We start from the raw sequence: 27,740 nt of genomic DNA, 5'->3' as shown, positions 1-27,740 counted from the left end.
ACCTGGAGGCGAGGATGGAGGAGAGGGGAGGCCTCTGGAGGAGCCCAGAGGGAGGATACACCAGTGTATCCTACATGTAAGTCTTTTATAAAGTGGCTAAACTGCAGAGCTCCTTAAGAGTCACAGAGATCATTTATTTGCGTTCTGTCCTATATATATGATGCACCTCCTCATGCTTCTTCATTTATTCACACATTTTATTCACACAGTGCTCATTTTGCAGTGTGACGTGACGGAATCTACAGATAATATCATAGAACGTAGTCACATGATGAAATGTAATTTAATGCGCTGTCACCTTGTGTGTGACACAGAGGACTATTTAGGATCATATTTAATCGGAAGTGGTGTGGCATCACACAAAGCTGTGGTTTGTTTTATTTAAAATTTACTGTACAATCAAAGATGCACGAGTCAGAGTCTTTTAAAGCCCACCAACCCGGTTATAAGAATTACTCCGTAGGCCAACCCATAAATGTACGCCTTAATCAATTACCCAAACCCGAAATGCACATACTAAAACTGTCTGGTAACACCTGCTGTTGGCTATATCCTATTTGATGTCAATTCCAGGACATATCAAAACACAAAACATGTGTTTTCTGTTTCAAAAAGTACACATGTAGGAAGACAGTAAGAGCTCACCCATCACTGATCTCATGTGCACAGCTGATATCCTTCAGAGGTTTGCTAACATGATGTTACAGGAATGGATATTTCATATAGCCTATTCACTGTGGATAGAGAGGCTCTTGCTTGCAGTCAAAAACAGGTGTTGGATTTACATATTATTTAATAATATTTTTATTTGACATTATGACCGCAGAAATTTATCCTAAATATGTCAGAATTCAACAGATTTTCCTGCTCAGATGCAGAATAACGGAGCGCAGCAGCTGATAAGAAAGCTGCTGCTGTGAGAGAGAGATGGAGAGAAAAGGGAGGAGAGGAGAAGAGAAGATGGGATCTGATTTACTGCACAGTGTTTATGAAAATTATAAATAACTTACAAAAAAAGCTGATTTGTCACTATATGACCCATCTGACCAAAACACATGTTCTCACAAAGGTAGGCTGTGTGGTATATTATATAATAATGCAAGTAATTGCATAGCTTAAGTATTTATAACATGGATCCCTGTATGAATTTGATTTGAAAGGAGTACTGAATGGTGATTAAAATCTACATCAACAATAACAATAATAAGCCTACTAGGCTACTAATAATTGACTATGTTAAAGAATTGACATAAATAAATAAAGGCTTCCTGTGTTTATGTCAGACTTTTATTGACCTACAAGATGTTCTTTTCTTGTAAGGTTTTGAAATTGCTCTTAAATAAGGGGTCTCTTCCAGTCAGTCTGAAAGCTGATCAGCTGAGCAGCACATCATATGTTATTGATGTAGCTCGAGACTGATGCTATGGGACAGAAGATTTCTCATTTCGCAGCTTCGCCTCACCTCTCCTCTTGCATCTCCTGTGGGTGGGACAACCCTTGACAAGAGGGCTGACCCCACTCAGGGCATCAGTTGGCTAATCAAGTTCCCCTGTGGCGCTCATTGATAGTTTTTTATTCTAATCAACAAATCGCTGTTTCATGTCGCAATGCCAGAAGAATCAGTCAACTCAAACTTTGTGAAGCAGTCGGATTCAAAGGTCAAGACCCAGCCAAACATTTCAAGGCTCATTTTATCCATTAATCTGTAGTAGAATAAGTAACTTTCTCAACACTGCCTAACCGTAACCATTGACTCTTTAATCAGCTTTTTCTCTACTGGAGACATGGCATTGTCCGCATTTGGACAAGCTGTCCCCAGTTAACAGGCCTTTAGTTATATCCCCCCTGTACACACACACACACACACACACACACACACACACACACACACACACACAGAAACATGCACACAGAGGCAGTGGAGAATCTGTGAGGACTAGCCACAGCTGAGGAACGCAACAAAAGACTGAGCCAAGAGAAAAGGTTTTAATTCAGAGGCGCTTTTCACACTCATGCACGCTCAAAAACAAACAAACAAAAACCTTAGTGGAATGTATTTGCACTTCACTGACCAAAGTATTCAATGTGTGCACATGAACATAACTCTGGACATTTTTAGCACTCACACTCTCTCTCTCTCTCTCACACACACACACACACACACACACACACACACACACACACACACAGATAATGGCTGATTGCTAATTGATCTGGGTCTTGTCTAGCCCCTCAAAATGAAAAGCTGACAGTCTAAGTCAATATGGCCCCCTCTCACTCTTACTCTCTCTCTCAACAATGAGTTAAGTGACTATTGGTAAGCGCGGATGTTTGTGTGTGAAACTTTCATCAGTATCAGTGCTGGTCCATTTGTGTGTTTTTTTTTTTAGTCTTACGATTGGCACAAACTTTTTGTCTGCCTCGATGGGGAAGATGACCTGTGGAGTTCTTTGTGTTTTTCCTCCACATGATGCAACAATTGCTATCTGCAGACGTTTAGTTTCCCACAGAGAGCTTTGAGTTGATTCAATAACGATCGGAGGAGAAGGGAAAAGGTGATAAACACAAAGCGGTGGGGAAAAGGTGGGAAAATCTGGCAGTAAACAATGTCAACGAGTTAGCAATGTTAGAGTTATGGCTATATTTTAGGCCTAAACTCTTTTCCCTCAATTACATGAATGTGTCCATCCATCTGTTTGTGTGTGTGCGTTTGTGAGGGAAAGCGAAAGGATGCCAGCTCATTACCTAGGAGCCAAGTAATCAATGTCAAAGAGTTACGATTGTGTTAAACGCTGCTTACAACACAATAACTCTCATGCTCTTTGGCTAAAGATGCATGAATCCTTCCTGCTGTGCAGATCAATAAAACACTAACCAAATCAAACCAAACTGTCACTAATACTCAGTAAATTAGTACACCACCTTTCATCTAAACTCTCCTCAGGATAAAACACTGCACTGCAGAGGTGTGTATGTTCACAGCAGGGTTCATTCAGCTCTGAATGTGGAAGAAGGGAATAGTCTAATATCCTCCTACTTAGATCCAGCATCATTAGCAAACAAATTGTAGCTGTAATTTACATTTTAATATGATTGAAATAGAAACTCTCCAAAGCCCACATTTGATGAGAAATGAATAAATATCAGGTGCAGACAATAAAAACAAACTCATTGTGTCGCTTTTGTTAAATACATGATTTATGTGCATCGATTGAATTAAAAACTAGGCTTTATCATTCTGAGTGACAGTACAGTAGCTGCCGAAGGCATCAGAGTATTCTACATATCAAAGCAGCCTTTACTCAAAGAGCGTCTCTCCACTTGAGGTTATCAGTAAGTGCTGGCTTCTTGGCTGAACAGAAGTGTTACAGTGCCTCCACTAGCTTTAAGTTTCAACAAAACAGATGATAGTTCTTCTAGACAGTGGCGGGATTATAATGTGTAAATCATCATCCACAATGTGTGTGTGTGTGTGTGTGTGTGTGTGTTTTTGTGTGTGTGTGTGTGTGTGTGTGTGTGTGTGTGTGTGTGTGTGTGTGTGTTTTTGTGTGTGTGAGAGAGAGAAAATCATAGACTGGAAACTAAAGATGGACGACATGGCAAGTCAAAAGTAATGCCAAAACATTTCAGTATTGGTCATGAACCCCACCCTTTCCACGTTAGTGGATATGAAATGTGCATAACTTAAAAAAAAAAAAGGACATGTCAAATATACTTTTCCCCAAAGATGTTTCCTGTCACTTCGGGTAGTACTTATCATGCTGATGTATGTTAAAATGTTTGTTTTTCTGATAAGTTTGGTGTAATTAGTTCAATGACGTCACAAGCACAAGATAGAGCCGTCTGTTTCTGGGATATTTTGCTTCATTTTTGCACAGTGGGAAAAAGCGGAGACGTGCCATCCATCTTTAGAAACAGTCATTGTTGTGAATGGTCACTGGAAATGTGTGTTCAAAATCATAGGTGGTTCCTGCACTCATAACCAAAAGTAAAGTAGCCATGATAGAAGTCACACTGTTGCTCCATCCTGTGTCTATAAATAATTTTGTCCAAAATTCAAATGTCTTCTTCTCAGTCATCTAAAGGCACAAAGAAAGACCTGGCAGCCAGCCATGTTAGAGACTGTGTAGTATACAGATTTGTTCTGCTGCATATCACCACTCCACCTGCACAGACACACACACACACACACACACACACACACACACACACACACACACACACTCAAAGATTTGCACTGGCTGCTGCAGGACAGACGCAGGATTGAAGACTCCCATCATGGCTATCATGTTATAATGAAACACAAATAATACCTGACAGGATGATTGTTGATTGAGTGTCAGTTTTCAGAATATGAATATTAGAAGTACTTTGACAGAAGTTTGGTTTGTTTTTTAACCATTTAAACAGGATCAGTTCTTCCGAGAGTACCAAAAGATTTCAGTCGTAAATCAGGCTTACAATCACAAACAGTCCACTTTCCTCTCTGAAACAAAGAAGGAAGGAATGAACAGCACCATCACATCAGATCAGACTGCAGATCATTTGGGGAATAGATAAGCATTTTGGGAAGTACGCTCATTTGCTTTTTTTTTGCTGAGAGTTAGATGAGAAGATAGATAGGCTACCACTCGTGTGTTTGTTTGTTAAATATAAGGTTATAGCCAGTTGCTGCGTAGCTTAGTGTTAACATGGAAAACAGCTAGCCTGTCCAAATAAACAAAATCCACCAACCGAGACCTCTGAAGCTCATTAATTAACTGTCTGAGCTAGCTCGCTGTTTCACTCTGTTACCAGTCATTACGCAAAACTAAGCTAACTGGCTAATTGCGGTCTATAAAGTGAAAGAGCATTTTTCCCATGAATACTTTTTAAAATTTGTATTTATTGTGTAAAGTGTTTCTCAAACAAAATGACTCTGGAGAAGTAAGTTTTGGGGAATAACATTCATAATAGTTGATTCAGGAAATTAAGGGAAATTAAAAGATTTGTGGCACTTTTTTTCAATAACAATTGGGCTTTAAGGAGGTGTCAAGTATTTTCAAGTTAAAAAGCTCAAGTCCAAGTGAGGTCCAAGTCATTTTTTTACAGTCCAAGCAGAGTTGCAAGTCAGTTTTTATTTTGTCAAGTTGAGCCAAAGTCATCAAATTTATGATTCGAGTCTGATTTGAGTCCAGGTCATGTGACTTGAGTCCACACCTCTTATCAGAAACACAGTAAACGCCATCTGGATCCCCAAATTGCCACAGTGAGCTATTACACTCGTGTTTTTCATTAGTTGGATATTCGATTGTTTTTTTGTTTTTTTTTTGTTGACTGTTTGTGAGTAATTAACTGTTACTGGCATTTCTATGAGTGATTAATGAAATCTGAAAGCTTGTGTATACTGTAATTCATTAACACCTTCTTTTGAAGACATGAAAACTGACTTCAGATCACTGTCAAATCAGACAAACACTGAAATGCCTTGACCACTTGATGCTCACAGTATGTAACCTGATTTAAAAAAATTACTATGACATTTTGAATTTGAGTCAGCTGTCATGTTTTGGATAATTGTGTGGGCAATCGTGCCCACAGTTTCGATGATGAATGCTGACACCGCTAACAAGACATTTCAAGGGACGCTAACAAAGACAAATGCATAAAGTTTTTCCACAGTGTGTCAAATGTTTGGTGAAGAAAAATGACTGAGTTAAATTCAGAATGTCCTTTCAGAGCTAATGGTGAATAAATTATACAATTGGTAAATGGGAGGCAGTTTGCCATTACATCTTGATTGAATTAAAAGTAAATTCATCTCAACCACGCTGCATGTGTCCAGTCCTTCCAGGCCTGGACGTGACAGCAATGCCCAATCGGTGTCCTTCTATCTGTGTATGTCATTGGTCTTCTTCTAGTTCAGTCCGTTTTTTCTTCTGTGGTTCTTCAGTCAACATTTCAGCCCATGCAGCCCTTTAAAGGAGGGTTTGTCCCAAAAAAATCTGTCCATTTCACTCAAAGTAACCTGAAACTGTTTCTCCAGTGTTTCAATGAATTGGAGTTGGAGACCCAAAAAAGGTCAATTTCCAGATAGAGGCTACATTCACTCAGCTTGGGTCCCCGACTGAAGGAGTTTGACGTGAAGTACTACTGCATGCGGGCTGCAGAGAGGTGGAGAAACAAGGTGGATTTCTGTTTTCAAAGAAGATGAAACATCCTTTTAGAAAGGTCAGGCCACCAGACCCAGGCGGGAAATTTTAGCAGAGAGGAAGGAGTGGAGGATGAAGACGATCGGCTTTGGACACGAGTGGAGGTCCAATTGCTGGAGGAGGAAGGAAAAACAACAGAATTAAAAAAGCTGAACAAGACAGAATAATGCAGAACATTTCAGGGGTAAAGAGGAGAATATGATTAAAAGATGCAATGGTTCATTTAAGCAGGAGGGATGACAGAGAGGAGAAGAGGCAGGGGAGGGAAAGAAAAGAGAAAAAGTTTGTAAAGCACATGAAATCATAAAAGTATACTCAAAACTACACAAGCAACAGTTCCCCATGAGGCAAGGATTAGACAGACTAGCTGGAGCTAAGTACTGACTGTGCACACACGCAAACACCATCACCGTGAACAAAGCTCTGTTCATAGCCTGAATCAACAGAGTGCTATGACTTATATCCTGTTCCTTAGGCCTATAGGGACATTGCACCTATAAATTCACACTTAGACTACTGTTCACTTGGTCATATTTAACACTGAGGAAGTTTAAGAGGTTACCTCATCTCCAGCAAATCCTGTGCAATGAAACATGAGTAAACCTACACATCATGGCTGCTCCACAAAAGTCTTTTGTATCCACAGAGTCTAATTTTCAGGAGGTGGGATTAATGAAGTGAGTTTTTTAACTGCAGTGTCAGTGGGTCTGCAGGTTGGTCCAACACTGACGTATTTCTGCTGTTGGATGGATTTTCATGAAGTTTGTTTCAGATATTCATGGTGGCCAAAGGATAAATCCAAATGACTTTGGTGATCCTGTGGCCTTTTCTTTAGCACCGCCATCAAGTCAAAGTGTTCCTTCAGTGATATTTATGACAGGAATTCATAAGTTAGGAGATAATGACTGGTACGGAGGTTGGTCCCCTGACTTTTCCTTTAAAACACCACCAACAGGTAGAAATTCTAAGGCACTGTTGGGTATTCATGAGAAAGGAGGAGTGGTGCTAAATCGGGGAGGCACTTAAAATAATATTTAAACTTTAGTTGAGGAATTAATGCCTTTTTTATATGGCTTAGGTAAGGTACATTCAGCTTTAAATGGTTGTAATTTGTAGGTTTTTTAAAGGCCCTCAGAACCCCAAACCCCACAAGTGGATTAATAACACAATTTATTATAGTTGGATTATTGTTTTTCACTTTTCTGATTCTCCTTAAACACGACATGTGCGACAAACGCTTTAAAAAATAAATGAAATTTAAGCTTAAAATAGTGATATTTCATTAAATCACTTTACTCTATGTCTAATCCAAAATGTCACCTAAAAGAAAACATTGGTGTTGACCATATCCTGTAAAAACTAGAGATTTTGTGCCTCTGCATGTATGACAAAGAGTTTTTTTCCAACTTCAGGATTTGATTTTTCAACTTATAACCATCAATTATCAAAGGCTTCGTTTTTATTGGTTCTTATTTGATTGGTTTTGCGTTTGTTTTTGTTTTTTTTGGTTCTGGTCCTGTGCTCTGCTGAAGTGCACACACTGCTGGTGTGATGGTGCAACTTTTAGTGAGGATTTGCATTTTGCTCATGAAAATAGGTATATGTTTTGGTGATAACTCCCTCCCTTCTTCTCTGTGACCCCTCAGGATAAATTGTAACAACTTTGGTTATCTCTAAATTTTTCATCAAGCGCTATCACCCCATCAGATTTTACATTAGTCTAATAGCCTAAGTTGTTTGCGACCAAATACCCGCTTTAATATGCCATTCATGTCAGCCTCAGCTGCACTTGTGTTTAGTACTAATTAGCAGATATTAGCAAGCTAATAAGCTAAATACAGGATGTGGAAATGGTGAGAATTGTACCTGCTTAACAAGAGTATGTTGCAGTGTCGTCATTATAATCATGTTAGCATGCTGGCTCAAGCATTGCATTAGCATTTAGCACAGAGCACCACTGTGCCAGCAGCTGTAGACTCTTGTTTTTTTCTTTGCCTTGCCGAGAACCAGCAGAAATGTGTAAGCTCGGTAATGTTTGTTTCCAAAATTACAATCAGTCGTTTGGCTTGATTCAAGTTCTATAATACATTTTCTGTATGAGGGAGATAAACTGTCAATTGCAGTGACAAAATTAGACATAGGTAGTCCCTGCCAACTAATGACAGTATAGTCAACACTTTGAGAAAAAGCCCAGCTGATTCCACTTTCAAATGCTGAGTTAATGAGCCATCAGCCACATCCACAAGAGCCCTGGGAGTTTTATAAAGCCCTGTCTATGACTGTGTTGGGATTCAGAAATGCTAGACACTAAAATCTGTTCTGCTAAGTTAGCCAACAGAGGGTTTTGAATCAAAGCTCCAAAGTCTTTGCTTATTTGCCTTCAGCATAATCTGAGCCGTGAAACATGAGTGTATCTGACAGAAGTTTCATTCGGAGCGGTTTGTGGACCTCTTTACAGACAGTTTGAAGCATCGATATAAAACGACTCAGTTGCCAATTTTCTAATCCCATAAACTGAGAGTGTAAATATTTTAGTTTTTCACCGTCACTTTATTTTCCGGCACACGGTAAATCCCAATGCTATGACTTTATGAATGATGAAACATCAATGATGTGTTTTTGGGTAAAAGCACTTTGTAGAAGTGCCAAGGGAGGAAGCTACTAGATCTCATCCTCCTGACACCAACATTAATATTCATATCAGTATTGTCAAATACGATCCAAGGAACTGAAAATTTTACAACAGAAGTTATAAATACACTGAGTAGTGAGAGTAATTGTGCCTGGTTGTTTCAAGTAGACATCGATAACTTTGACATTGGCCCACGAGCCACCTGGACTACATACTGGGAGCTACTGAGTGAGCGGCGTAAACAGATTAAAACTCTTACAGTAAGTGGCAGGCTATTTTTAAAGAGAACTGCACTCTCCAACACTCTAACCTGGTAAGACCTACGTGTGTGTGAAGTTCCTTTTATTTCAGGAGTTATTTTATGATGAAGTGCTGTAATTTACTCTCTGCTGTAGCACTTTCCCTCTGCCTGTCTTGTGTACTTGTGCTCCTGTTTGTGTTTGGCTTCATTTCCCAGAGGGCCCTCCGAAACCCACTGAGAGTGGATATGAACTTGTTCTATTTATTGTACTGAGTTGTACAAGACCACAGCAAAGTAAGCTTGTTGTTTGATTTTTTTTTCTATCAATGTAACTTGAAAAGCAAAAACTAAAAAGCATAGTTATTTATATTAATATTACTGCTTAAAGAAGAACATTTCAACTCAGTTTAATGTGAAACAGGAAATTACTGAGTGCAAGTATGACTGTGACAAAATAATTGTCAGAAAAAACAGATTGTTGTACGGATGTGTTAAATTTGCACATTATTTTGTCGTGCATATGCTGAAACACCTGGTCATGGTTTAGAAAAGATCACGTTTTGGCTTAAAACACCAGTGTTTGGTGAAACAAAGCTAGAAAATGCCGTGACATGTTAGTTAGTTCGAACACAATTTTTAGAGAGCCAACAATCCTTTGCCACATTTGGAAAATGGAATGTCGCATTCTAGTCAATTGAAGCTACTAAAATGCAAAAATGGCAAATCATCCTCCACTTTGATTATTTTCTGCCTGTGTGCTTGTTTTAACATTGGTGAGTCTAGAGTACTACTCATTTCTTCACATGATTTCATATCATCTGTGTTTGACTGTTTGTACACAGAGCAAAATTGAGTTTCATTGGACCATGAAAATTGAGGACAACATAGTTCCTATCAGAGCACAGCGTACAATTTTTTTAAATCAAAACATCATGCTTTAAAAAAGGAAACACTCACAATCTCCCCCTCCTTCCCTCCAAAGTCAAGAAAGAGCATGCGAACTCCGTCGTCTGAGGACATCTTTAGTTTTTCGTAGGGATAGGAAAGGAGCACCCGTGGCTTTGTGGGTGTCTGAGCTCCTCTCTCCTCCCCAGTCTCCCCATCTCCCAGTTTGGGGTCAGCTAGCACAGAAAAGCCCTGTTCATAGTGAATCACAAGCCGGCACTCCTGATTCTGGTATAGACAACCTGCAAGACAAATAGATAGGGTAGTATGTTTTTCAAAAAAGATGCTCATTAATAAATCATCCCATGAGATAAAGTGCAAGTCAGAATTTTAATCACCTGGTACATTATATAATAAATCATTACACTGAGAGGTACGATAGACTCTAAATCACATACTTTTATGTAAGGAGCAGTTTACCTTTAAATGCATATTGTGGACTTCAAAAATATATTTCAGCTCTGTCCTTGGAAAACCTTCTCTACTCATTACTTGTAGGTAGGATATACATTTTCCATTGTTGAATGATTTAAGCACCAAATTTTGCCCTGTATTGGAAGGGCAGGGTCATTCAGTATGATTGACACTAATGTTACTAGCAGGGTTGGACTGCCCATCTATCAGAGTGGACACTTCCTGGTGAACCGAACACAACTCCGTTTTTTTTTTTAATGTGTTGTTGTTGTTTTGTCTGACCAGCCTGTAAAATTGGTAGATCAAGTGACACTGGGTTAGCCCAATCATTTTCATAAACCCCTCCTCCTCTGGAATCAGTGCCTACATTGAACAGCGCATCTGCAGAAAAAGAGTGCCAAAAAAGAGAGGGGGAGTAAAATTGTGGATGGTGGCAGTGTGCTACCTCGAAAACAATAGTTGCAATCTGTGATAAAATGAAAAGAGGATGAAGTAACTATGCAGAATTTAAGCAGGAAGTACCATGGCATTTCCACCATAATTGGATGTAGTAAATGCAGGAAATCGTTGCATAAAAATTCACTAGAATACAGAACATAGAGTGTTTGACGTTTAAAATTTCTTGGTATCCCCAGTTCAACGTGTGTACCCTGAAAAGCTGAAAAAACATACAGCCTTGTGTAACAGAATATATATGTGACCTTTTTGTCCCCGTCCAGCCCTGGTATCTAGGTTGGATATTTGTACAAAATGCTGTAATTTTCTATGTTACAAATATAAAAAAGATGTATGACAGTGGCACAGGTGATCATGTGGTTAGAAAAGATGCAAAACAACATATCAAACATATATCCAACACCATAACAGTGTTCCTTTGTTATGCAGGCTACATATCACAAGAAAAACGAAAACACACAAAACAGAATTTTGTCACAACAATAACATGACACATTTCCACTGAAAATCAGTAAATACAAGCTGAATATTAAATGATTTTTGGCAAGCCCTATCACGAGTATGCCGTATTGCACCAGTGATTCCACAGATCATAAAAAATACCTAAAATACTGACAGTTATGACATTCTTATTTCCCCTCTCTCACTATTCAGAGGGCATTAACTATCTCAGTGTCCAGTTCATTAGATGAATGAAGTTTATAGTGTTCAGTTTTTGTCAGAGTTGATGTTTGTAATTTGCTGGTGTAGAAAAGTATTTCATTTTACTAAAAGGTATTTCTAATATGTTTTCTCTCCCATTTATATCAGTAAGGGAAGACTAAACATTAGAGACACGTATATATTGAATAAACTGGCTACTTAAGTGTAGATTCAGGCTCTTCTTATTAAATTGTACAGTTATGTCGTGTTGTCAAAGCCCAACTCTGTTCAAACTCATGTGTCCTGTGTCTTTTACAATACAATTTACCACATTTCATTGACAGACTACTTTCCTCATGTGGAGACCAAGCTGCTGAAAGCAGAGTAATGTCTCTGTTCCACATTCTTTCCCACTCCCTCTCCTTTCTCCTCACAGCATGTGTTTGGCTGAAAGAGCACGCTATCTTTATCTACTCCCAATTTACGCATCACTTTCCTCTGCTTTAATGACAAACCTGTCGCGTCTCCACACAGTGTGATCTTGCCGCATTTAGTATTATTTTTCAGTGCCTTGACAGCAGAGTTCCCCCCTGCATGCTGAAAACTTAATTTACAGAATAAGCTCCTCTCTCTTGACGACATCTGATCTATTGAGCGGCGTGTTTGTGTGACAAAGAGAGACGGTGAGCGAGAAGAGAGTTGTTATCTTTCCTTTGCTTGCTGACAGCCTGAGCAGGATGTGTGCGTATTACATGCACAGGGAGGGATGTGTGTGTGTTTGCATGTGTGTACATATGACAGTGAGTGTATGTGTGTGTGTGTGTGTGTGTGTGTGTGTGTGTAATGCCTCTAAGCTAGTGAGTAATCGGAGTATATTATCTGTCTTGAAGTCATGCGAGAGACATGGAGATGCGTATATGAGTGTGTGTCTTCTCTGTGGGCAATAGAATAACTATGCATGTGTGTTTACATATACTGTGTTCGCTTTCTGTGGTCTTTGTCTCTTCGTGTCTTTTGTCCAACTGCCAACAGGCAGATCCTCTGACTTCTTAACCGGGTTGTCAGTCAAACCACACTAATCATCCTGTACACACCTAAATCCCTCCCTTGAATGTCTCTTTAGCTAAAGGCGATTATGAAGCCAAGGTTGGCAAATATGTACCTAGTGGCAAATACACACACCAGACTGTGGTCAAATAATTCTTGTTAGTTTACTTCATCCTGCACAGAGTAGCACATAGATTGGTTGTACTGCACAATAATATAATCAAGTCACAGGATGGCATGCTAAATTGATTTAGATTTTCTGTTATTGTATTGATTTTTTTGGCATCTCATTGTGTTTGGCACATTTGAACTGAAAATTTAAACATAACATAATTTTCTATAAATTAAAGAATGAAAACGCACTGCCAATCTGAAAAAACTCATCACAATCACAAACAGTGCTACAAAGGTGGGTCATATTAGTCTGACTGCCAATTAGCTGCAACTGCCAGCTGTAAAAAGAGGTTGCACTTTTAATATGGGAGTTTACAAAACAAACTGAGACCACTAGTATGGAGTCAGGGCCCAAATTGTAAGTGCACTGATAAAATAAAACTCCAGATTTATTCATTATGTCAACTGATGATGACGACAGTCATCATCAGTTGATGATAAGTGATGAGTGGTGATGTAAGTGGAGTATAGCGTCAGATCAGGCAGAGCAATGAAGTCATTAACTGCTTGACGAACCAGCTGAGTAATGTCCAATCACACAGTCTTTAGCCACAACATTAAAACCACTGACAGGTAAAGTGAATAACATTGATCATCTTGTTACACTGCAACGTTCCTCTTGGAAACCCTGTTTCTTGACATTCATGTAGATGCCACTTGACATGTACCACACACTCACACACTGTTGCATTTTAAAACCCCTTGTGACAACTACAGCAGTGGTCCCCCAGCAGGACAATGTACCATGCCACACCACAAAAAACTGCTCAGGAATGGCCTGAGGAACGTGACAAAGAGCTCATGGCATTAACCTTGGCCTTTAAATTCCCGAAATCCCAATCTGCTTGAGCATCCATGAAACGTGTCGGTACCCCAGAGGTTCTTTGTCTATGCCATGACAGGTCAAAGCCAGACCCAGTCCAAGGAGGCCCCAGAGTGTATCGCACATGGGCATACGTCCTGAATTCAAAACCTTACTTAAACATGCTGTATGTAACGCTGAAGACAAACAGTTGATTATTGAGTCTTATTCTCACATTGCCAAATACCAACGGGCATTATTTCGGGTGGTTGTCGGACCGAACCACCAACCCAAAGTGCCGGTATTTGATGACCTTCTTTCTCCAGAGTTACATTAAACACTTTTAAGGGTCAAATAGAAGTTCTCAGTATTATCAGCAAAATGTACTTGAAGTATGAAAAGTAAAAGTTTCCCCTGTCTGTGTTTTGCTAACTATTATATCCGATGCTTTTGTGATATCACAGCTGCATTAATGTGCATGTTGAACTTCACTGCTGTAGATGTTTAAGTTGCACTTATTTTAACTCCTTTGTAAACTGTTGGGTGGTTTAATCTACAGCAATGCACCATATTCTATAAAATCAACATATGTTCACTGACCTGTGAGAACCAGGAGTCTCTAAAAAGACACAATAAATAACTTCATCCTTAAGTTTATCACAGACACATAGTGTTCACTGGACATGGATGAAAAACTATAATCCTAAAACTAATTAAGTGACAAATGTAGTAGAGGTACAAGTACAAATTTACTGCTGAGAATGTGTAGCGTACTTCTGATTTGTACTTAAAAACAGCACTTGAGTAGATGTACTTAGTTACGTTCCACCACTGATAATACACAATATTCAACATACTCATAGACAGCGATGAGGAAGCAATGTTGGCTTCAAATGACACTGATGAGGTGAAGTGTAAGCGTCAGTAAGGCTCCTACAGTAGAAAGTTATAGTGTGGGTTTTAGACTTTTTTATGCCAGGAGAAGAGCCATATATTACAGTAATTTCTCTTCTCTTTATCAACTGTGAAAGACACTAAAACAACACAGGTGTGTTGATTACAATGTCGGGAAGCAATGCTGATAAGGACACTGAATCAAATAGAAAAACGAGGCACACACACGCAGTAGCATATCAAGCATAATATCCCCAGAACCCTGAAGACATCCCATTCATGATGAAAAATGAGTCTCATAATGTGTAATATTATTCTAATGATGTATAAATCTGGCAGGACAAACGTCTCCCTAATGGCACAACAGAGTTGTAAATGGGGCAAAGAGTGCTGCCTCATTGTTGTGTTCAGGAGGGAAAATTAGACCTGAAACTCTACTCTTCCACCTGAGAGCCTTGATCCATGGGGCAAGCAGGGTTTCCCACCAGAATACACACAAACATACACACACAGAGGGGCTTTTCAGGCTGCAACAAAGGCCCTTCTCTCTGTCTGACGGTGAGTGGAAAAGACAGAAGGAGGGGCAGAGTGATAACACAGGGACAGAGAGAGGAACTGGATGAATGAGAGAAAGAGAGAGGCAGCGAGAGAGGAGGGAGACACTGACTCTGTTACCATAACGCTAAAAGGTTATTACGGGACAGAAACTCGTTTTCTCTGTCATTAGTTTTAAACTTGTAAATGACGTTAACAGCAGGTAAAATACTTCATATTTTGAACCTGCATCCCACTGCGTTAAATGTCCGAGTGTCACAGCAGGTTAGTGGGTTAATTTCTTATCACTGAGGTAAAATAGCTTTTTTTAAAGTGGTCCAAGTCATTAAGCTTTTTACCCGTTCATTAAGGAAACACAGTTGACCTCTAAGACAGTTATACAGCTGTCACCTTTGACAACAGCATTAAGGAAGGTTGTGGGTGTGCAGGAGGACAGAGATGTGGGATTACTTTAAACTGATAAGTGTGAAGCTGGTCATAGAGTTATGTTTTGGATCTGTGTTTCAGAGTTTATTCTTGAGCTTCATTTTAGGAGTTGAGAAAACACAGGGTTCATTTAGTAGCTGTTCTGGGGCTTTGAAGCAGCCCATCATAAGCACTGTTGCTGTGCACAAAACACCTGTGACACCACGACCAACACGAGGAGGCTAACACTTTGGTTTTGTACAGATGAAACAAGAGAGACATTAACATGTTTATTAGCAAGCTTTGTAGATGCTGGCAGGCAGATTTTGTTACCTTTGGAAAGGGCCGGGTTAGCTGTATCCATTTGTTTCCAATATGGCAAGCCCTTTTAACATTTAATCAGTATATCAACATGCCAAAATGTCACTTTGACCAGTTTTAAGTTAATTTAAAGGTGTTTTCACACCTGTATTTTGCGCCATTTGGTCTGGACCAAGGGAACATAATTATACATTGTTGCATTTTAGTTTTTGTCCTGTTTCTGTCTTTTTACAAATGAACCAAGAGGAGTAAACATGAAGTTACACAGACTGACTGACAGGTTAGTCATTGATGGGACAGTTTGTATGGGCAGCTGTTACCCTGCATCATCAGGACACACGTTGGGAAATCAAACTACAATGACTGCAGGATTATGTACCACCTTAATGCGTCTGATGTATGTATTTATGTTCTTTGGTGTCACAAAGAGCTCACAAAGAAATTGCTGAGTATTAGTATTATTAGATTGCAAATCAACTGCATGTAATTCTGGGCTTAATACTGTGGAATCGCTGACAAACACTTTTTCATGCGACTTAATGAACTGACAAAGTACACGGAAACAGGTACAAGCACAGCAGTTTTAATAACTTTGGACTTATTAAAATTCCCATGCTGACATGCATACATGTTGCCATTGTGACCATATGCATGCATCAATTTTAAGATAATGGACAGATTTCATTATCAGGAAATGGAATTTTTAATAGTTTAGATTCTGAAATGCTAAAACAAATATCTGCCATCATAAAATCCTTGCTGGTTTGTTTTCCTTCACAACACAAACAAAATGTGCTGGAGTCTGCTTGAGACTCATCCAGACCCACCTTAACAAGAGATCTCGGTTACGTAATTTTGTCCAAAACAAGGGCTCAATTTACAGCTTTGACACCAGCCCAAGAGAACTGGACTATCAAAACAAAATGCTCCAGGGTTTGGTTAAAACGGACCAAACATCTCAGTTGTGAAAGCACACATACATTACATTTTGACAGGACAAAACTGATTTTCAGATATCTACTCTCTAATAAGAGTAATGACTACAGATATCTTCTATTGAATTTACACATATTGAAAAAGAATTGGGATCAGTAGAAAGAGTAAATTCCCATTTTTAATATTAATAATTTTATTTCAGATATGTCAGACACATCAACAAACCATTTTGGACATGTGGGCATTATAAAGTATCACAAAACCTTTGGCAAACTTTTAAATGACTAGTAATTTTGGATTTGTAGCCCTAATTATCATATTCTATATTTTGAAGTTATTAATATCCTAAATACTAAAAGGACTTGCCATATATCTAGTCTCTATGGAAAGCTAAGGTAAACTAAATTAAACAACAGCTGGCTGTATCTTCATATTAAACAACACACAAGGTGGTATCATCCTCTCATCAAACTCTCTGCATGAGAGCAAATTAAAGCGCATTCCCAGTTATCTCTGACTGTTTCCTTAAATTCCTCAAAACCTGCAATACCATGACAACTTGGCAAACTCCATCTGATAAAACTATTTATATGAAACACTGCCCAAGACTTGTCAGATTATTGATTCTTGATAGGTTGATTAAGACTCCAGTGAAGTGAGACAAGCAACAGAAGACAGGGAGAGCAGATATGCAGTAGACATAAGCAGGGTTTAAACCTCGGGACTACATGATAGGCAGTTATCCCACTAATTGCTCAAAATATCAATATAACCTCTGAAAAGTTTAAGTCACCTTGGACACAATAATAACAGAAATGACTGCAGGCCAAGTGCCTGTGAAATTTGATTTCAGAGCCGAACAAATTACTTTCCCCTTTAAAAGTCCCTCTAAGAATGGCCCGCTGCCCGTCGTGTGATTGAGAGTTAATCTATCTTCAGAGCAAATCTTTATCACGAGCCTTGACAGTGAATAAACCATCACAATGATTTATCAGAATGTTACACAGATGAAAAGATGACAAGGTCAGTGCACGACTCCTCAGGTGGCAACTGCTGAAAAATGACTGAATGCACTTTGTATGCATTATCACACTCCTTCTCGGGGGAAGTGTAAATTACTTTTCTACTTCCATAACAAGAAACCGAGGGCTTGGTGTGATCATCAATCTGTTTTCAGAAAAGTTATGGGATCCATTTCAGACAGAAATTCAATGGTGAGCAATAGAGATTCAAAACCAGTCACATCTTTCTGTCATTCTTTTGGCCTGTGTCACTGATCTGTATCCTAAATTAGTTTTACACTCAGTACAAAGTTAAAGCAATTACATATTTTCAGCCATTGTAGGGGCATGATTATGGATAGTGATGCCAGTCTCTCAGTACACCACTTTGAAAAACTGTAACTAAAATATCTCAAGATCTACTGAGTTTATTACCATGAAGTTTTGTGCAGACAGTCGTTGTCCCCAGAGGATGAATCCTTACTTCTGGCGCCACCATGAGGTTGTCTTGTAATGTTGAGTGATTTCTCAGCACATTCTAGATGGATTGCTATTCAGTTTATTATAGACATCCATGTCCTCATCAGGATGTAATAACTTTGGTAAACCCCCAAAATCTCATCTTCTGTAACACATCATGTGAAAATTTTAATAGGAAGCCTATAATACTTTGGTTTATGATTAAACACCTACAAAGCTAATGGCTTTCTCATCAATCTTTTTTTACTTTGTGGTTAGTGCGAATAGGCAAATGTTAGCTTGCTAACACCCTAAACTAAGATGGTGAAAACAGTAAACCTTAGGCCTCCTAACATTATCATGCTGGCATTGTCATGTGATGTTGTCACTGCGCTGAAAACACTACCAGGCCTAAGTACACACTCACAGATCTGCTATTATGGCTGTTGACTCTTAGTATTGTTATTGTTAACAATTATTGTTAATATATCAAATAACTACATAGGTTTGAATGGTCCAAGTGTCTACAGCAGTGATACTTGACTTACAGCCCACAGGCCACATCTGGCCCATACAGGGTGCTGGGTGGCCTGCTGATCATTTTCTAATTTACAATGAAAATAAATTGATAAATTATTGATTCACACTTGGGGATTTTTTTGTACTTTGAATAGAGATAAGGCTCTAGAGTGTAAAAAAACCCATCAAAATAGGCCTAAAAACAGTGCCAGGAGAGGATCCCCCAGAACTTGGCTAATTATTTTTATATTAATTATTAATGTTTGTTTTTTGACTGGCCTTTGGCCTTCTGTCATTATGCAAGAGTGGCACCCCAGGCAATATAAGTTGACTACTGATCATTTCAAGGTCTTTCAGTTTTTGTTTGGCCTGTAACTTTTAGGTTGTCACCAGTGTTGTTTTCTGAGGCAGCAGGTGATGAGGTGAGCAGGTTTTTGGTAAAAAGTTATAATGATTCTCTGTGCCTACCTGCTCAAAACCAAACCTAGTAAAAGTTAGTGTAGCTCTTCAGCTGCTATGGTAGTTAGGCATAGCAGCTAAGCAATGCAGTCATGCGCCAGTCCAATTACCAAATGCTTGCGCAGCATTTAGCAGCGCTGGTAGCGAAAAAGCAGAATTAAAATGGGATTAAATATTGGACTTCTTACATTCATTAAGTGGCCAGAAACACAACCTCAAACTAATGCTAATCTTGCACCATATCTGCTCCCCTAAGTAACCAAAACCATTTAATGCAGGTTTTGAAGGCCTTGTTCGCTCTCCCAGTTGTTTTTTTTTCACCTATCCCAAATGATTGGACCTCTGCTCAGGTTGAAAATGGGAAGAGAATTTAATACGGTCACTGGACTCCATGCACCAATAAGAATGATAAAGATGTAATACTCACAAAGCTAGCAGGAGAATGAGGAAGATGTTAATCAAGCACAGTCCCACGCACTTCTGTGAAGAGCTATTATCATCCAAATAAGTGAAATCACCTGTGTGGGTGAGGACGGGTGTGCAGGGCCCTTCACTTTATTGACTGAAGCCGCAGCTCGTCAATACTGAGCAGCTTGTTTTGGTCTAGACTGCGTTTTGTTATGGGATTAAATAAGATGTCCTTTTAACATTCACATTTCCCTGCTAACCACCATGACACATAAAATGTGATTGTTATCAAACATCCTGGGTGTGTTAAATTTAAATTGAGCTCTGCAGGCGTGAATGCAGCCTTGCTATGCCAATTACAGCGTGACATTTACACCTGGATCAGTGGGCGAAGACACGATGCAGGAGTCTGGTCACTGTGGTGATGAAGAAATAATGCTTGTATCGTTTGCTGCTGGAAACATCTTGTTTTGTATGAGTGGAATCTGAAAAACTCAATTTGGCACGGTGTTATCATACAGTAGATGGAGAGAGGAGGGGGACCCAGGGGAGACGTGCAGTTCCCAGGACAGCTTGTGCTTGGAGAGAGAGCAAGGCAGAGAATGAGCGAGAGAGAGCGAGGGTATTCTGTTGGAATTCCCTGACGGCCCAAATTCACACACACACACACACACACACACACACACACACACACACACACTCTCTCTCTCTCTCTCTCTCTCCCTCTTACACACACACGCGCGCACACACACACACTCTCTCTCTCTCTCTCTCTCTCTCTCTCTCTCTCACACACACACGCGTGCACACATACACACACACACACACACACACACTAGAATAGCATTCCTTTCTATAAATAGCAAGTGCTTTGTCCACATCTTCCATATGGCTGTCAAATTATATCACAAATCCTCTCCTATCTCAGTGTACGAGTTGAGGTGGGAGTCTCTGCAGTACGTGCGTATGTATACATTTTGCTGTCTGCACTGGATTTAGACTTTATTTTCGGCTTCCAAGACCTCAGGCAGTACTTACCCTTGCAGACTCTAAAGTCTCTGTGGATATGTTTTGCTGCAGCATGCCTGAACGCGTCTGAGGATGCATCAACAGAATTCAGCACAGTGACCTGTGCCGCTCACTCGGCTCCATACACAACTACATGTTTGTGTGTGTTCTTGTCCAAGTGTGTTCTTTGAGTCACTTAATCTAAATGTCTATGTGTACTCACTCGTTGTGACTTCTTTGATCATCTCAGCGGAGGCATGACATCCGTTGACTATGTGTCTGGTCCACAGCGACAGATCCTTGGTGGTCTCAGCCCGGAACAGGTGCGTCTCGATGCCGAGCCGTGTGCCAGTCCGAGTGGCAAAAAACAACTCTGTGCCAGAGTGTGGCGACCCCCGGTCAGGGCCAGAATGGACCAGACTATATAAATATATACACACACAAACTTTGATGTAGTATAGGGAGGGGGGTGGGCATTTTGTCACTATAACAAAGAAATGATCAAAAAGTCCTTTTTAGATAACACTTTCTTTCCCTTCACTGTTGAGTTTTCTTACCAAACAGTTCATTCAACAGTTTTTATTCAACAGTCATAAAAACTGGTGATTTAAAGTTTAACAGAGGAGCAGATTGGTAAAATTGGTTTGTAATTAGCATGCAGACATTAGCCTTTAACACATTCTGTTCTGTGGATAAGTTCAGCTCCAAAGCACTGCTAGCCACTAGCATGTTAAATTTTTTTGCCTTTGCAGTTAAATTACAACAAATCAAAAATTATCACTCAACATAAAGTAGATAAAAGTAGCCAAAACAGAGTGATATTATCACAAGTTCAGCCTCTAGTTTGCCATAGTATTTTATGAATATCACATACTTTTATAGGTGTTGCATTTAATATTGGTTTTAAAATCAAAAGCATATTACAGTGACAACACAATAGCATCCACACGATATCTTAAATGTTTTTACTGTGTGTGACTGTGATGTGTTTACATGTATACATATGTATATGTGACCTACCGCGTTGCTAGAAGTGGATAAGTGTGTGCAGGACTCTGCCAGGCCTCCTTGCCTCGTGGCACAGTCTCATACAGGAGCAGATCTTTCTCTGTCACCACCACTAGCACCGGCTTCCAGCACTGCTTCTCACTCTCCGTCTGCAGCACAAACAGATAAACAAGGAGACACGAGAGGTTGTCTATTTATCCTCAATACCCACTCAATCTGTGCAGTGCTGTGGGGTGGGGGGTGGGGAACTGATTTATACAAATGAAAACATTTACACAAAAAGCTATTTGCATTCAGTTTTACATTAATATCAACTGCTGTTCATGGAGCTGTAAAAGATAAATTGAATTAATCAGTCCTACAAGGTTGCTCATGTTGAATTTGAGCAGGATTTGATGTACCTATGCCCTCTTAGATTTATCACAAATACTGAAATCATCCTCAGGTTTTCAGATGAAAGCAGGTATTTCATCAGAAATATCAATGAGTGTTTGCCAGTGAGCTGGCTTTATGGGACTAATGATGTGTCTGAGAGAGGAATGGTGTGTGTGCTAATACGATAAAGACTCAGTGCAGACCAAGTGGCAACCTCTGGAGCTGAAAAATGAAGCCAATACGGAAGTGCCAAAAAATGCAGTTCTTTGAACAGCCATTTGAGGCTGGCTCCTAAAACCAGTCAATCCCCATAGACCCCCCAACAATGCCAGACTTGGAAAAAACATGTTTACACCCTGGTATAAAAAACGTATTTTGTCTCTTTAGCTCTTTTCACCCTTAATGACAACTGTGCGGCAGTTGAAATTTGGTATATTGGGGGGGGGGGGTTCCAACTCTCGCTCCTCCAAAATGCCAAACTTGAGGCTTCAAAGCAGGAGTCTACAGTCCAATAGGTGATGTCATTGTAGTTACATCCTTTATTTTTACCGACTGAGGTGTGGACCAGTCTTCATCTTTCAACCTAAGTCTTTTCAACTGTCTCTCTGTCATATTTTGTGTCAAAATGCCCCCAAAATGGTCTAATTTATGCTATTACAAAGCTGCTAGTGTGCAGGTACACTTTCTACGCATTTACTTTGCTGTGCCCTGTCGCCCACCCATCCCTCCTAACAAGCCAACCCCTCACTTTAGCTTCAGAACACACACTGTTAATCTCGTAACTAAAAGTACACACACACGCACACGCACACTCGTATTTCATTTTTACAATGCTCCAAAACTATTCTCATTATGAGCGCTTATCTGCAGCCGAGCCATGGAATCCTAAGCTGCTCTTTGAAGTTCTGCCTCAGCCAATCATATCGTGGGATTTAAAGGGTCAAGGGTCAGCTTTTTAACATAATGAGAATATGTTGCTAAGTAACAGTATTGTACTGCATTTGAAGGATCAAATATTGGCAAATTCATGAGGAATAAATTAGACAGATATGGATGTGTGTGTGTGTATGTGTTTGCACAGGTAAGTGCAAGAGAGACTGCAGCTTTACCTGTGTGTGTGCTTATATGAATTTTAAAGATGCGTGGAAGTGTGTTTACAGTAAATATGCACAATGGAGGAAAATACATTTAAACACAGGTACCTATGCACACACACACATACACACACACACACACACACACAAGTTTTTTCCTGGATTGCTGTAAAGCATCCCTGAGCTCATATAAAACCTAAACCTAATACTACCCTTAAACCTTTTATCATTAAATAACCATTAAATAAAAAAATGAAATATATATATATATATATATAAAACAAAGCAAAACCTTAAATAATATGTCAAAATACAACCCAAATTTCGTGGCTGTGGACACAAAAAAATTACCAAATCAGGTCTTAACCTTTAAAAAGGGTCTATGTGAAATTCAATGCCGATGAGGTGTCTGGACACGGTTGTCAACATGGAGGTGTCTGACCCAGTGGCTGGAAATTACATTACAAACTAAATAAATAGCACCAGTGCTGGGCAACAATACTGACAGAGCTAATGGTGTTAACCAGGGGGAAATTGAGGGTGGTTGCTACACTCCTGTGGCGACAGCATGATGGTATCAGCGGTAAATGCCGTATGAGCACAGTACAAAGCAGTGGCCATGAGCTAGCCAGTAGGATGCCGTAATATGCACGCGTGGCCGGACCAGATTAACACAACAAACCAAAAAGAAACTGGTATTCCAGCACACACAGAGGTAGCATGAATTCATTCTCTGCTCAGGAAGCCATTACTCCACTACATCTTTACATAACAAACACTATGTTTGCTGCTGTATTAATGCTCTGAATGCAGCATACACCTTTGAAGAGCCCTCTGAGGAGAGTGTGTCCTAATTTTTTTCAAAAATTTCCACACTTTTAAGGTGTAAAACTGGTCCTCACAAAGACAGAACAAGAGCACACATGCACTTATACACCTACACACTATCATCACAAAATGGTAATAAGAGTGAAGGTACCCCATTAAAAATGTGAGAAATCTCGATGCATGGGTATCACACACACACACGCACACACACACGCAATTGTACGGTTGGGTATTATAAAGCATTTTACACTTTCTCTCTCTTCTCTCTCTCTCTCTCTCTCTCTCGCTCACACACACACACACACACACACACTCCTACCTTCCCTGCCAGCCATCCCAGGTGTCGTATCTCTTTGCTGCCAGCTACCCCCGTCCTGGCTGTGTTCTGGATGACCTCTGCCAGCGCCCGCTGTGGTGGGATGATCATTCAGGACGCATTAGATTCAGAACAGCTCTGAGGAGCCGAATCCTGGCCACAGTATGGAATCACTGAAATATCTCATGCTAATGGTCACATCGATGAGAGTTACCTGATAAATCATTGAAATCAAAGACAGACCTGTGCCAGTGCAGATGTGACAGAGTGCATGGCGGAGAACCAGGACAGGGCAGATGGTTGGTCTGGGCACCGCAGCACCACAGTGTGCCTGGCATCCGGGGAGTGCAGCTCCAGTTGTCTGGAGGAGGAGATAAGAAAAGTTAAAACAGCTTTAACCTCGGTGTTATCATTGGTTCGAAGACTTCTATGGTTCACAACCCTCGACAAAGAAATTCTTTTTTGAATATTGAAAAACTGTTGCTGGCCTTATCAGCAGACCCAATTGGCCTCAATCATAGACTCAGGAGAAGAAGTGGATGTAGCCTCCAGGTCTGAGAAGTGAAGCCGTAAACCCACTTTCTTTCTAATGGACGTTGGAGGGCAACTCCACTGGTTGCAAAATTAAATTACAGGAAAACAACCCTACTTCTCACCTTGATTTATTACCGCAGTAAACATTTTCCCAATGACTTTATGGTCTTAATTGCTAGCTTCAAGTCTTCTTCAATACACCATGAACATTGTAAATTATGGTCCCAATTTAGCATAAAATTCTTGATAAGGCAGGGTATGCTTTAGGGAGTAGCTACCTTGTTACCAGTAGTTGACGTCACAGTAACTATGTCCAATTCTTTCATACAGTCCATGGTCTCAATTGCATCTCACCTCACAGTTTTAGAAACCAAATGTAATCCATTTAGGTCTTAGCTTCAACAGATGCTTGTTTGTCTCATCTACTTGAAATTGGGCACTCGGTCAGAACAATGAAATTAAGTACATTGAGAGTTGAGTCAATTCAAGTTGTTTCGAAACATGAAACAGACATTGCTCATGCATCCTCTGTGGGCCATATGACACGGCGCTGTCTCCCAGTAAATTTCCATAGCTAATCTCTTTATATCATATGGGAGTATTTCTGGCCGCGAGAGGGATGCATCTTTAGGATGCTTCTCACTCTCATTGAACGGCTCTTTGATTGTGTGCTCACAATGAATATGAATTTTAAAGAGGTACATATTGCAGCCTTGACAGTGCATAAAGCAGTGCAGTGTATATTGCAGCATCAGTGCAGTTAGTGTTCATCTCAGTGGAGAAATACAAATAGTAAAAATACTATAAACAGCAATGCTTTTGCAAAGTTTATCTGTCTGTTGTTGTAAATAAGGATGCGAAGTAAGATTGATATTACAATTAATTTTGACACATGAACTATTAATTATGGCTGACTCAGAGGCAAAGAGAATAAACGACTCTTTAGTGTGCACCATGTGCTGAGATTTGGCTGTGTGTTTACCACCAACTCTAGCTTTCCAGTATCTCTGTTCCCAGCACTTCACTGTCCAGGTGCTCCCAGTGTTGAAAATAGAAACTACTCTAAAACCAGGGTGGTTTCAACTCTGCAAACATGGTTTCTTTGCAGCTTTCTTTATTCATACAGTACACGCTGGGGAACTGGAAAAGCCCCAGTGAATGTGATGAATCTGCTCTTCCGTCAAACCCTCGGAGGTAGGAGAGACCATCTAGATCAGCTCCAGGTGTTTCTCTGGGTTAAAAATAGAAATGCTGCCTGTAAAAGGCAAGTTGATTAAGGACAGGCCAGGGGGAGAGCAGAGGGGAGGAAAGGGGGGAGACTCCAGGACCAGATGTGCAAATGATAGAGGAGGATCTTTAAGGATGGTGTTTGTTTTAGCAACAACTCAACTCCTGTGAGTTATACTAGACCTAGAGGAAGTGTTATGTGCCATTCTCCAGCCAAGATGTGGGGTGGCTTTGGGGCTAAATTACCCTATCTCTTTCATGCATGACACAATGCATGCAAGAGATAGGGTACAGCACATGGACTGGATGACCCGAAGATCCACTTGAACGTATGGAATTGTAAGTCCTGCCTGTATGAAGATCAATCTCTCAGTTGATCAAAGGGTCGTTGTTCTCAAAGGATTACCACTATATATAGCAAATATGTATTCAAGCTTGGTAGGTCTGTCCCGGCATACAGATATGATTCATGCTGTCACTTTATTGTAAATATTCATGAATGAACTCTGTATGCTCGCATCACTTGCATGGAAAAGCATGTTTTAATGGCTAAATACCCATTTTAAAGCAAAAGCGCGCGATAATACTGTTGAAATACTGTTGAAATACTGATGTAACAAAATATAAACCTATGGGCAATAAGTGATTAAATGAGTGTCACAGATGACCTTAGAGAACAAGAAAACATGGTTAGATTTCACAATTAGTCTTTTTAATTGTCTATTTTGGCCCACTTGCCTCTGCCTAAATCCTGATCATGACTGAACATGGAATAGTTGTTGCTGCACACATGCAGTGGAGAGTGTTTTTTGGGACAAGTCCAAGACAAGTCTAAAGCCTTGGCAAAGCATATCTCCAGTCACGTTTCAAGTCCCTGAGGATAATTCTTTATAAGTAAATTCCAAGTCAGTTGCAGGTTTTTCAGGTCTCTGAATGTACTTTTTAAAATGACATGACATTTAAACATTTACCTTTTAAAGCCATGTAACGACATTTTTATGTAGCTATGTCCTCTTAATACTTTGCCCTATAATCAGAATTGTTTACGTTGTGTGGCCATGTAAGGCCTGCCTGTCGCTGTATTATTAATTCATTTACTTAAAAGTCAAAAGTAGACACTTGTCTTGAATGCTTTTGCTTTCAAGTTCTTAAGGTAGTCAAGTAGAGATAAATGTTTACTTGTGATTTAAGAGTATTAATTCCTGGGAATATATTACTCTTTTCCCAGGATCCTTGGGATTTGTAGGATTATGCCTTCTCATGTTACACAACTCTCAAAAGTGAACTATCTTTGGTCAGATCTTGAGGTTCAAATAACACAACAAACATCCCTCAGAATCGTCTGATCCTCTGGTTTTCAGCATACGCTCTAAATAGTTTTATGTCTTAGCAGTTACATGGAAGCATTTGACTATCTTTAGAGCTCTGACCCGAGTGTGTAGTGAGAATGGGGAGTGTTAAGACTGCACAGTATATGAGTGAAATAAGCAATAATGCTGCTGAATATTGCAATCAATAATGATTTAGCTTTGGATAAGTGTACTGACTCCTTCCTTTCTTCTGCTCTCAGCATACTGATAAACTGGAGCAAATTGCTCTCTGAATTAACAAAATAAAAGACAATTATTTCAAACATTCTCTCACTGAAGAAACTGAACACTGAACTGAACTCAAAGGGGGACTATAAAAACTATGATGTTAAGTCCACATTTTAAAGTGCATTTTTCTACTGATACTCTCTTTCAGCTAACTCAAAGAATCCCCAAGTGCAATCTCACAGGCTTTCACAATGTGTTTATTGCACAAGTTAACATTGCACCAATAATAAAAAAGATATATTGTGCAGTCC

The 27,740-nt window shown here is 39.7% G+C and overlaps 2 protein-coding genes across 3 annotated transcripts in view; one reads left to right on the top strand and one right to left on the bottom strand.

The window, feature by feature from the left end:
• Nucleotides 1–27,740, top strand: part of LOC121945391 (zinc-binding protein A33-like) — a 71,430-nt gene that overhangs the window by 1,986 nt on the left and 41,704 nt on the right. The gene's annotated exons all lie outside the window — the stretch shown is intronic.
• sntb1 (syntrophin, basic 1) overlaps nucleotides 3,072–27,740 on the bottom strand; it is a 52,710-nt gene continuing 28,041 nt past the window's right edge. The window contains exons 3-8 of the mRNA XM_042490817.2: nucleotides 24,374–24,491; nucleotides 24,134–24,223; nucleotides 21,530–21,666; nucleotides 20,733–20,929; nucleotides 10,022–10,251; nucleotides 3,072–6,304 (exon numbers count right to left, since the gene is read on the bottom strand). Coding sequence (XP_042346751.1) covers nucleotides 6,212–6,304; nucleotides 10,022–10,251; nucleotides 20,733–20,929; nucleotides 21,530–21,666; nucleotides 24,134–24,223; nucleotides 24,374–24,491 — 865 coding nt within the window. The 3' untranslated portion in view covers nucleotides 3,072–6,211. The remainder of the gene's footprint in view (nucleotides 6,305–10,021; nucleotides 10,252–20,732; nucleotides 20,930–21,529; nucleotides 21,667–24,133; nucleotides 24,224–24,373; nucleotides 24,492–27,740) is intronic.

Source organism: Plectropomus leopardus, chromosome 11, assembly GCF_026936395.1.
Source record: "Plectropomus leopardus strain MGB_pleo_1.0 chromosome 11, ASM2693639v1, whole genome shotgun sequence".
NCBI classification, from domain to species: Eukaryota; Metazoa; Chordata; class Actinopteri; order Perciformes; family Serranidae; genus Plectropomus; species Plectropomus leopardus.
This window is presented reverse-complemented; position numbering and strand designations above follow the sequence as displayed.